We start from the raw sequence: 13152 nt of genomic DNA on the forward strand, positions 1-13152 counted from the left end.
AAAAATAAAAAAATATATTAAATGCACTTTTCGCTTATTTTTTAAATTATGTTAGAGTAAATAAATATATAAAATTAAAGACTCAACTATTTTTAATGGTTACTGATGCATTTCGTTTAGGTTTCAAATATTGAAGATTAAAAAATAAAGACCGCCAAAATATGAGTATTACAAAATTTTAAACTTTGAGCCTCTGTATCAAGGTAAATACCTGACGTAGACTGGAACATAGATACGTTTTAGAAAGGTCTTGACATCAGCTAGAACATACTAAAATTTCAACCAAATCGGACCAGTTTTAGGGTTTGACAGTTATTCAAAATGGCGGACAGAAACGTCAAATCAAGATGGCGACCACGTCAACTTGTAGATCTCGTGCATCTTACCCTTAGATGTGAAGATCTTCATTGCCGTTTATTATCAGAAATTGTTGATTTTTTAAAATTTATTAAAAAGTGCAAAGTCACCCGCACCTTATCTCGAGTGCAAGCCTTTTTTCTTGATTTTTTTTAACATAGTAAAATTTTATAAAATTAATGTTAGTGGCACAAAATCCATTCATTAACAACTGAATACAAATAATTTTATCCATTCACCCCCCTCCCTTCACTTTAACTGTCCATTTTTAGAGGGTAAAGTTGAAAAATAGCGAAAAAACGTGCAAAGTCACCCGCAACGACGGTACTTTCAATTTAAAATTTGCCATAAAAGATGAACTAATTTACACTTAAATCCTCAAAATCTTTCAATTGAGATAAGATGAAAATGAAAATCAGATTAATTACATCCGCCGTAAATTATATTTTATTCTTATTTAAATTTTTGTAATCTTGATAATTCTAATAAAAATTTGTTATTTCTTATACATTTCAAACGTGTAACTAAAAATTTCAACTTATCGAATCGAGTAACGTCTTGCAAAATTTTATCTTCTGTGAATATCCATAATCCATATACATATCACTTACGTATCTTTGTTCTTATAAAGTTTTAACAGACAAAATTGTATGAGAATAATGCCATAAGATATTTTATATTACGTATACGCACGGACAAGGACAAAGTTTAGATTTATCATCATTTGTCATACGGAAGAGTTGGGGAGCGTCAATAAATTTGTCTATCCTTCAATATAGATATGTATATAATTCAAAAAAAAGCAATTGCGTATGTGCATGCAAGAATTTGCTTAGATTTTTTTTTCAAGATGATCGCGTGATAAATGAAGGTTGATAACAGTTTGTTAATGGTTACCCATTTTCTTATTGCGTATTATGACCATTTTTCCACCCGCTATTTTATTTCCCAGTGAAGAAAATAGATAAAGCACTCACCGTGAATATCATCCACGCAAATTCCAGCATCTTCACGATATGTTGATAAATGTGGCAAGCATTGACATTTGCAATTCATTAGTTCGCTTTTAGCAGACATATCTGCGATGAACGCGATGAATAAAAAAGTAAATAAGTCAATTGAAATTTGCGTTTCTGGTGACTGCAAAAGAAAAACTTACCAATTTCTTTTATGTAATTCTTGAGAAGTCCCGCAGTGCCACTAGATAAGCCAATGCATACATCTGTGTTGCACTCCGACAAGTCTGAGGATGATCAAATAAAAAAAAACTATATGCAAAAGTGACGATAATTTCATATACTGGTATATACTTATATACTAAGTTATGTACTAATAAACTGTAAGTTATGGTTGGGATTAGAGGCAATAAAAATAGGAACAATTATCTGTTAATTGCATTGGTCTATTGCAGGAACGGTGATTTCGTCTGTTTGGCAGAGTGCGCGAAAGTCCCCCAATGTAGACCAATTTTACGCAAAAAAGGAATAGTTTATAGGCTATTTCTGAACATTGAAAGATCACTATAATGCTTTAGAACTTATTATTTTTAAGTACCAAAAGTACAAAATATTTTGCAGAAAATATTCTGACAAATTATTATTATAATGGAATTGAAAATTTCAAATTATTCTTAAAACAATAAAAGACTTTCTTGTTTCTTTTTAAATTTTGTTTAAACGCAATTTTAGGAAATATATATTTTTAAAATTTCGAATTCAATCGACCAAAACTGTTTACCAAAACCTTTTCATTGATCCTTTAAAGTTGTTTTATTGAAAATAGTTAATTTGACTACAGAAAACTTCCCTATGAGCCTACATGAAACTTCCCCTTTAGTACACAAGCCTTCAAAGCAAAATTATCAGAACCATCTTATATTTTTCCGATGATAAATGATCTTATTCTAATCATAGTAATTTTTTTTAAAGTAAAGAATTTTTTAATTCAATAGATATTTAACTGTAATGATTCAGAAATTGATGAAAATAAGGAATCCTTAAAGGTTTCTTTTTGATGCAATTTTATAAAATCAATTGTAAAACCTCAAACGAAGAAGTATTGCGAAATCAATAATTTATGACAACATAAGGCTGATACACTTCTTTAGAAACATAAAGGTTTTATACCCTTTTAAAAAAGCTTATAAAAATATGCAAAAATTGAAACTGGCCTTTCGTTAAACTGACCCAACTCTCCCTTACTCAACTTACCATAAGCATCGAAAATATCACCTCCGTGCTGTCGGGTCAAATTGACCACTCGATCTGTAGATGCGGCTCGTTTCAGAGGAGATGCCTTAAGTTCGGCTGATGAACAGAGTTCATTGAAACTGATCCAGATCCACATCAAGTGAACTATAGCTATACTATCCATTAGTCCCATCTTTTAATCGTTGGTTTGAGCAGGCATTCGCGCCATCACAAACTGGAAGAGTAATTTTTAATAGAATCTATTAAAATTTGATTAATTGGTTTTCTCAGGTACTTGGCGGCCCAGGACAAATAAGAAGTGTAGATCGAGTGTTAATTGCCAAACATGACAACTAAATATAGCCTTCATATGCCGCCTATATTTATCGTCTCACAATGATGTACAAGATCTCGAACGAAGGTAAGAAAAAGTGGATCTGAGGGAGGTTTTATGATTGAATTTTAATGCTTCTGCAACATTCACTTAATAATGCAAGAAGTGTATTATACAACAGTGTGTTCATAAAGGTAACTGTTGCTTGCGATACTCTTCATTAAGGCAAGCATATCACTTTTTTATGACAATTTTTCAAAGGATGCCCCAGCTAAAGTACCAGAAGATGGTTAAGTGTGTTTTTATGGGATCATTATGGTTGGCACCAGCAAGTTACTTTTCGTGTGGAACATGTGATATACATTTAACTTGGAAGGAAGAAGAATAATTTTCAAATTAATAAGAATCTGGGTATCTTGTTCGGTGTTTCATAATTTTTTATTTCACGATTTTTCAACAATATTCTGGGTATAATTTGCATTATTTATCTTTACTAAGTAAGTTCCCTAAATTTTACATAAAATAAATATTTGTCCAAGAATTGGCTCGAGGGAACGATCGACAACAAAACAATGATGATCTTGAAGAAAATTTATTCCATCATTTAATCTTAACCATTAGGGTGTTTCAACAAGGTAAAAAAATTTTTGGCACTATTCTCAGGGTGGTGTGTTTGATGAGATGAGAAAGTTTTTCTTCGACGACCATATGATCAAACGCTGTTTAGAGGTGGATGAATGACCCTCTCTGTAGAACATTTTTCTGATTTTACACTACAGAGAGGGTCTTCCAGCCACCTCTAAACAGCGTCTGATCATATGATCGTCGAAGAAAAACTTTCTTGTCTCATTAAATACAGCACCCTGAGAATAGTGCCGAAATTTTTTTTACCTTGTTGAAACACCCTATTAACCATTCCACACGTCGTCATATATGCGATATTAAGTTAAGAAAAAGTACTAATGTAAGTAGGGGAAAGTGACCATGCTTGATACTGCAAAATAATGTCCAAGGTTTGTGATTATTTTCTGATTAACACACAAACCGAAGCGATTCTTCCACTATGACAAAAAAATGTCTCACTTATTAGGTTCATAATCCAACCTCAAATAGTTCCTGGAAATCCTTAGGTTTTCCTCAAGAAGAAAATGGAAATTCAGTGGCGATTTTTATACAAGTTGGGTCCGGGGCCTTCCTGTATAATAATTGATTCGACAATTCGGAGGCCCATTTTCACTGCAAAAAATTCACCGGATACAAAAAATTGCACATCAATATTTAGACGGAACTCTAATCTATCTGCTTAAATCGTTTGTACGACTGGTTATTAGTTTTAAAATCACTTTTATGTAATTTTTCTAAGCCATGTTTTTATGACATTAGGGCGCTAGCGAAAACCATTTTTTCACTTTGAGTCTATGAAAATGACACTCTGCAACCTTAAAATTTAGGCAACAGAGTTGAAGATTATGTCAATTGTCGGTAAAATTGGCGGATTGCAATATGTGTAATTATGAAAGAATCACATCTAATGATATAGTTGCCACATTAAAATTATCATTCATGGACCCTTCTTAAAATATAGGATGGACACAAGTAGAATTTATGAATTTGTTACCACCCACAAAAACAGTGTCCCCAAGTAAAAATATTTTTACATAAATATTAGTATTGATGACCCCTCTATGTGCCTATGATAGTAGTCTTCGTGAACAGAGACATTAATTAAGAAATACTTATGAAATATCATGTATTGAAATTACAGTTTTGGGCCTATTTTTGATTTTTGCTTCCTGAAACTAGGAAAAAAGAGCTAGGATCCTAATTTTTTTAGGAAATGTGAGGCTTAGCACCAGCTATTGAAATATATTGCGATGAGTCATAACTATTGATTAACATAGGAAAAAAATAGTTATTATCAAGCTTGGATCGTATCAAGCATGGTCACTTTCCCCTATTTTTTTTAAATGACATTTTTATTATTTATTGCAGAATGTCCATCTGTAGGGAGAAGTAGGACACCTTTGAAAGTGGGGCACCTTTGAAATTGAAGTTTTTCACCTATTTTTAAGCCTTTTCCACCTATTTTTTGAGCCTTATCCTGATATAATTTAACTACACAAACAGATTGAGAAGCTAAATTACATTATGATATGGCTCAGTTCCACATAAACATAGGAGAAAAATTCCAATTTCAAAGGTACCTCACTTTCAAAGGTGCCCCACTACCCCTTAACTAGAAATTGATTTTGAAATATTCATTCATAACACCTTCATTTAAAAGTAATATTATTAAATAACCGCCATAATTTTGAATTCACCTTAGAGGCAAATATTGTTGATGCACTTCTACTTTAGTCAACACTACTAGTCTTATCCATGAAAATCGATTTTAGCACAACCTCTATATTGATTGAGATATGTAATCTTAAGTAGAAGAATCAGAAAAGAAAATAAATCCACTACTCCATCAATGGTCTTTATTTTCATACAATCGTGTAGTGAATCAAAAAGTTAATGTTTCTTTGATAGATCTTTATTTGAAAGATCTTTGTAAGATGATTGTGCAGAGTTATTAACCATTGCGTCTCATTGATTAATCAATATCAAAATAAAATTAAGTGTGACAATAGTAAATAGGTGTGATTATGAAGGAATCACATCTAACATTACTAAAGTATTACTTGTAGGGAAATGCTATATAAGTGCTATATAAATGCTGTATATATATACCTTACTAAATCCTATCATCATAATGAAAGTTATTATAAAATTCTCCAAACAAGTTCTTAGCTATTAAAACGCAATCTTTAATAAACCTAACAGTGAAAATTTGGGAAAAAAGTTTCATTTTGTCAAGCTTACTGCTCGAAATCCATAAAGAGAGCAGTATAGATGGAAATCCTTGATTTTATCACATCCCCCGCAATTTTCCACTTTTTACCATCCGAGGCCACTTTTCTTAACAAATCTTCGCGTTTAAGACGATTTCTAAAAAATAATTATACGCTGTTTGTCCGTTCGTCTGTTTGTTCGTCCCGCACTGTCTGTCGGTCTATTCGTCCACTATGCTTGTAATCGCGTATTGCGATTTTTTAATTCATGGATATGTGTTAGGAATTTTGGATATGTGTTAGGGATTAGGGACTACCCAAGTGGACATTTCATTCATATACTACAATACCATGGAATCATTCCTAATAAAGGGGTTTCAAACGTTCAACGGGTTATAAAGCGCATTTCTAACCGAATACCGTCGTTGCGGGTGACTTTGCACTCGGGGGGTGACTTTGCACTCTGTTGTTCGCGAGACTTTCATTAATTCTAGAACTTATTGATAGTCTTCGTCGATCTGGTCTACCATGTCAAAGTATATAGGGATATGTTATGTACGAAATAAGGTACATGATCCTCAAAAGGATTCTTGTAGTTTCAGTAATAGTCAATGAAATCCTAGTATAGGTATTTTGTCAAAAAACGACTCCGCGAAAAAGTTATCTGGAGGTCCAATTCTAAAATCAATTTCAGAGTAGTAAATTGCCCAAATCTATTCTAAATTTAACTGGCTAGAACAATCCACTTCGATTTTGTTCATTATTTTTATTAAAATATTTTTTTTCACAATTATCTTCCTAAGAGCGCATGATTTATGTTATAAAATTGCATATAATGATCTTTCTAAAGCTTTATTATAGAAGTATTTGGCTAAAAATTATCCAATTTTATGGGAAGTTAAGATAAAATGACCGAGATGTACAAAATGATATGGTCGCCATCTTGATTTGACGTTTCTGTCCGCCATTTTGAATATCTGTCAAAACAAAAATCTCATCCGATTGAGCTGAAATTTTAGTATGTTGTAGCTGATGTCAAGGACTTTTCAGAACATATATAAAATAGGATGTAGGTCAAGCGATTATCTAGATCAGAGGTGTGCAAGGAACCGTTGAAACCGAATTAACGTCAAATGAAACATGTACGTCAATGGTCAAAACTCTACTATAACAAACTTATTTTGACGTTAATTCGGTTTCAACGGTTTCTTGCACACCTCTGATCAAGATACTGGGGTTCCAAGTTCAAAATTTATACATTTTCATGAATACAGAACTACCGGGAGCTTCTTTTGTCGAAACCATCACAAAAAGGCAGCGGTATCATTAGGCGATGAGATCTAACGAATAAACAAAAAGAAAAGTAATGTTTTTCTTTATAATAGCATGTTATTTAAGGATCTGAATCTGTTTTTGCAAAGATAAAAAAATACAAAAATAAACAAATTAATGCACTTTTCATTTATTTTTTAAATTATGTAAGAGTAAATAAATAAATAAAAGCCTCAACGATTTTCAATGGTTACTGAGGCATTTTGTTTAGGTTTTAAAATTCAGAATGAGATCGCACTAATATGAATATTTCAAAATTTTAAACTTTGAGCCTCTATATCTAGGTAAATGCTTAACGTAGACTGGAACATAGATATGTTCTGAAAAGGCCTTAACATCAGCCACAACATACTAAAATTTGAACCCAATTGGACCAGTTTTAGGTTTTGACAGTTATTCAAAATGGCGGACAGAAACTTCAAATCAAAATGGCGACCACGTCATCTTGTAGATCTCGTGCATCTTACCCTGAGATATGAAGATCTTCATTGTTGTTTACTATCAGAAATTGTTAATTTTTTGGTATTTATTAAAAAGTGCAAAGTCACATGCACCTTATTCCAAGTGCAAGCCTTTTTTCTTGATTTTTTTAAACATAGTAAAATTTTATAAAATTAATGCTAGTGGCACAAAATCCATTCATTAACAACTGAATACAAATAATTTTACTCAAAAGCCCCCCTCCCTTCACTTTAACTGACCACTTTAAGAGGGTAAAGTTGAAAAACAGTGAAAAAACGTGCAAAGTCACCCGCAACGACGGTACTTGAGATAATGTTTAGGCTCGTTGAAAAGATCTTGGAATGTCTTGTAAGTCTGAACCGATTACAATCGGTTCTGAATCGATAATGAACTGATTGTGAAACCGTTAAGTAATTTTTAAACCATTTTAAACCATATTCCTTACAGATTCTATTCTCCAGGAGTTTTTTGGTCGTTAAAGATGTTCGAGTTGTATCCAGTGAACTTAGCTTCACTGCGGTTAGTTCCACGGGGCATGGGATTGACAACCCCATCCCTGATGTTACGAACCCCCTTGCGGGAAGGCCTAAGTTCCTTTATAAAAAGTTCTGCAACCGTTATTATTATTATTATTATTATATTATTAATATTATTAGTAGAGTAATCCGTGGATGAACCTATTTGAATTTCGCTGAGTGTATACGTGGGGATTTAAACGCCCAACATATACATTTCAATAAGATGCCGAAATCTGTCACACTGTGGTCAAACCTTTAATCCCTACATTAGAAGGCATATTTTCAATTGGTTCTTCATCAATCATCTTCTATGTTTCACGCATTTCAGATATTCTTGATGCATTTTACAATCAGACGAGAATAAAAATTCTCCACATAAATGAACGGTTTAAAGACCAATCAAACAACTGAGATGACAAAAAAAATGTGTAGGCAAGAAGTTTTGACTTGTAAAATAGAAGATCAATTCAAGTTTAACTAGAATTTCTGAATAAGTTTTTTTTATTCTAAAATTAGATTTAAAATTCCAAGTGAAAAACTTTCTGATTATAATATTACTATTATATTATAGAAGTGTCTAAGAAAAAAGTACAAAATGTCACACATTTCAATCATAATTTTAGAAAGCAAACTTCAAGTTTATGAGAGAATTTTGTATTATTTGTCATCAACATTTTTTCTCAATAAAATTTTCGTTCCAGTGACAAAGTTTAGTGTAAAATATAATAGACTACAGAAATTACTCTCAATTACCAAACTAAGTATATCTTCCATGGTTCTTAGATTGTGTAGAAAAAAATATTCTGGGATTAGAAAGACTTTCGGAGATGTTTTAATTCTACTTCATTCCTTTTTCCTTCAATGAATACTCTTGTAGTCCTGCGTTTGTACGTGATTGACCACACATTTGTAGCTAAAATTTTTACAGTGTAGCTACATAAGCTACACTAGCGCCATAGTTTCCCACTGAAATCATTCTGTTTTTGTGTGCTGAGAAGACCGCACGTCACCTCAGAAAAAATTCGTGTTGGAGATGGCAGATCACCAGGAAATTCACCGAATTCGGGACAGGATGGAGCGGATGGAGAGAGAGATGCGGAAGTACAGGCGTAGATACAAGAGGAGCAGTCGCAGTCGCCGTAGTAAGTGGATTTCTGGTCACATAACCTAAAAACGCCACGCGTTGTTTCCGGACACCTCTGGAGGAGCTTCTGTAGCTGAATTACCCCGTGGGAGCCCAGTTTTTTGACACAAAGCCATTAAGTAGGGCGCCTACTTGCTTTTGTGTGACCAAGCTTCAATTGGGGCGCCCATTTGAATGCTACTAGATGGTCTAACTGGGCTGAGTGTTTTGTGGGGGATCCACAACACTTTGACTGGATGGGGGCGCCCCTGAAGGTCATCCACGGCGGTCTGCATGAGTGTGGAGCGTCCACAAAATACTCTGCAGTGCTAGATGGGGAGCGTCCCCTGAAAGCAATCTCATCAATCAACAACCTTTTGGACAACATGTGAGCTATGGGGCTCCTATTAGCTCTCTTGTGCTTGTCGGGGAGCATCCCCTGAAAGTCAAGCATCATGAAAATTATCATCTGGAGGATTTTGCATTGAGTGGTGGGGCGCCCACTATACTCTGCAACGCTGGTTGGGGAGCGTCCCCTGGAAGGCAAACGCCTTTCATCCTCCGGAGACACTTCAATTATATGTTAATAAAATCTGCGTCTAATGGAGAGCGTCTCCTTAAAATTAGACTTGTAGACTGTACTTTAGTTGTGGAGCATTCACGAACAGATTTTATATAATGGGGGCATCCCCAAGTCTTCTTTTTTCTTTAATATTCTGATGACATTATAGGTTATGTTCTACATTGAGTGACAGATTGTTTATTTTCCTTTAAACTTAGGGAGAAGTCGCTCGGATAGCCAATCTAGAGAGAGGCATTGGAGACATCGGCAGCGTGCCAGATCTCGATCAGAGAGGTTGATAAGATCAGCAGAGATGAAGGAGCCTTTAAGAAATTATCAACAAAATACTGTTGAGATGGCTCAAATGACTGCAAAAGCAATCAATGAAATTCCAGTGAAACAATCCCGGGATAGGTCCGTGGAAACGTTTTGTGACTCTGGGATGTCACCATCGATGCTGCAAATGTTGCCTGAGACGCAAAGACAACGTGTCTTTGAGGCGTCAATACAAAAATCTCTAGAGAAATCGGCAGGACGCCTTCGCTTTTTTTCTCATATTTGGGAATCCATAACAAATGATAAAGTCGTTTTGTCTTGGCTAAATGGATACAAAATTCCATTCAGTTCAAAAGTGGTGCAAGATATTCCTCCCAGTGAAGGCAAATGGTCACAGAAAGAAGTCGCAGATATTGAAGAATTGGTAAAACAACTGATCCAAAAGGGAGCAGTTGAACATTGTTCACAAGAAGATGGCCAATTCATCTCAAAAATCTTTTTGGTGCCTAAACCAGATGGAACCAATCGGTTCATAATCAATTTAAAACAACTGAACGAGTTTATCAACCCGGTTCATTTCAAGATGGAAGATGGAAGGACTGTTGCGAACCTAATGTCCAGAAATTGTTTTATGGCATCAATTGATATTAAGGATGCGTATTATTTAATACCGATTCATGAGTCCCATCGGAAATATCTAAGATTTTTCTTCAAAGGTACTTTGTACCAGTTTACATGCCTACCATTTGGCCTGTGCACAGCTCCATTTGTGTTCACGAAGATCATGAAGCCGATAGTTGCGTTCTTACGTAAGAACGGAATTATAGTAGTTATTTATATTGATGATCTATGGCTATCAGGCAAATCTTTCACAATCTGTTCTGAAAATGTTAAAGTTACTGAAAAATTGTTGAAAGATTTGGGTTTCCTAATTAATTACGAAAAAAGCGATTTAACGCCTACACGTAAATGCAAATTTTTGGGAACTATGTATAACTCTAAAAATATGCTTATCGAGTTACCAGTTTCTAAAAGAGAGAAAATTGTTAGTCTTGTATCACAATTTAAAGTAGGTGAGACTTACAAGATTCAAAAATTTGCAGAAATGCTAGGATTTCTGGTGTCATGTTGTCATGCAGTCAGGTATGGATTAGCGCATACAAAGGCCCTTGAGAGGTTAAAATATAACGCGCTTTTAAAAAGTAAAGGCAATTACAACGCTAACTTAGTGATAAATCAGGAAACAATGTTAGAGCTTAATTGGTGGCGATCAGTTGGATCATTAAGTTGTAATCCTATACGGTATCCATATTATGATTTAACAATTTTTTGTGATGCTTCAAAATCAGGTTGGGGAGCAACTTGTGATGATGAAAAGGCTCATGGATTCTGGACAGAAAACGAAAGTAATTTGAGTATCAATTATCTTGAATTAACTGCAGCATACTTTGCTCTGAAATGTTTTGCAAGTGATAAGTCCAACTGTCAGATTTTATTACGTATTGACAATACAACTGCAATATCGTATATAAACAGAATGGGTTCTGTACAATATCTAGAGTTGAGTTGTCTGGCGAAACAAATTTGGGACTGGTGCGAAGAAAGGAATATCTGGATTTTTGCATCATATATTGCATCTGAAGAAAATACAGAAGCGGATTTAGAATCTCGAAGATTACGATCAAATACTGAGTTTGAATTATCAAATGAGGCTTTTGAGCAAATTGTAAATCAGTTTGGTTATCCAGATATTGATTTATTTGCTTCAAGATCAAATGCAAAATGTCGCAAATTTGTTTCCTGGAAGAAAGATCCAGATTCATTTGCAATTGACGCTTTTACGATCTCGTGGCAAAAGTTCTCATTTTATGCCTTTCCACCTTTTGCTATGATATTAAAAGCATTACAAAAAATCAAATATGATAGAGCGGAAGGAATTATTGTTGTTCCAAAATGGCCAACTCAACCATGGTACCCTTTGTTTAATTCCATGGTTGTTTCAAAAGTAATTCACCTTCCAGGTGATTGTTTGATAAATATTTCTGATGATCAAACTAAATTTTGGAAAAATTTAACTTTAATTGTAGCGAAGGTATCAGGGAAAGCTTTACGATGAGCTGAATTTTTTCTGAAATACATTGTTCTAATGTCAAATCCAATAGAATGGTTTGAACTTATATGCTGTAACGCATGCTTTGAACAACTACAAGAGTATTCATTGAAGGAAAAAGGAATGAAGTAGAATTTAAAGATTAAACGAACTTACCTGTGAAGTTTAATCCTAATTCTACGAATTCCTTTTTCCGAAATGAATACGCCCACCCAATTTTTCAGTACCCCTATCTTTGAAATAATTCAAATATCATCCCAAATGGGCGTTACAGCAGCTTTAAATTAATGATTTCAGTGGGAAACTATGGCGCTAGTGTAGCTTATGTAGCTACACTGTAAAAATTTTAGCTACAAATGTGTGGTCAATCACGTACAAACGCAGGACTACAAGAGTATTCATTTCGGAAAAAGGAATTCGTAGAATTAGGATTAAACTTCACAGGTAAGTTCGTTTAATCTTTAAATTGTATAATTGGAAAGTGACATAGAGAAAGATCGGTTGAGAGAACACATACATATCAGTCGAGTAATTCACACCACATAAATTAAGTAATATCATAAGTCAATCTTACGCAATGTGTATTAGATATGTCTTTTGGCAGGAACATGTTATTAACCGTGTGACGTGTAATTTTCGTTCTCAAATTAAATCACCTCAAACGCCAATGGAAAGAGTGAAATGACCGGGTAAAATTGGCTAGGAGCTTAGATGTGGTGGCATTAAATTACCCGTCATTTGCAAATTGTTGCGTAAATTGCTACATGGAGTGATAAAAAAGGTAAATCCGTTACACATCTTCTAAGAGATCAAATGATGAAATCCACACTGATTGCGTGGAAGAAAGTCTAGCTTTTTTCATTACATCCTATACTACCAAACGTTAGTGCCTTGCATCTAATTGATCGCTTTATATTCGCAATGCCTAAGTCGGTGCATATAATTTAATAAGCCTCCCTATATTTCATTGAATCTTTTCACTTTGAGATGTATACACATATATATATAGTAGAAGAGTTACGTGCTATTCGCATTTTTTACTTCACCTCTCCACT

At 34.1% G+C, this 13152-nt stretch overlaps 1 protein-coding gene across 1 annotated transcript in view; it reads right to left on the bottom strand.

Annotated features, from left to right (window-relative positions):
- LOC129798399 (uncharacterized) overlaps window positions 1–13152 on the bottom strand; it is an 83804-nt gene that overhangs the window by 31896 nt on the left and 38756 nt on the right. Inside the window, exons 2-4 of the mRNA XM_055841528.1 lie at window positions 2568–2781; window positions 1517–1600; window positions 1335–1436 (exon numbers count right to left, since the gene is read on the bottom strand). Of these exons, the coding sequence (XP_055697503.1) occupies window positions 1335–1436; window positions 1517–1600; window positions 2568–2739 (358 nt within the window). The 5' untranslated portion in view covers window positions 2740–2781. The remainder of the gene's footprint in view (window positions 1–1334; window positions 1437–1516; window positions 1601–2567; window positions 2782–13152) is intronic.

The sequence above is a fragment of the Phlebotomus papatasi genome, chromosome 1, assembly GCF_024763615.1.
Source record: "Phlebotomus papatasi isolate M1 chromosome 1, Ppap_2.1, whole genome shotgun sequence".
Taxonomy (NCBI): Eukaryota; Metazoa; Arthropoda; class Insecta; order Diptera; family Psychodidae; genus Phlebotomus; species Phlebotomus papatasi.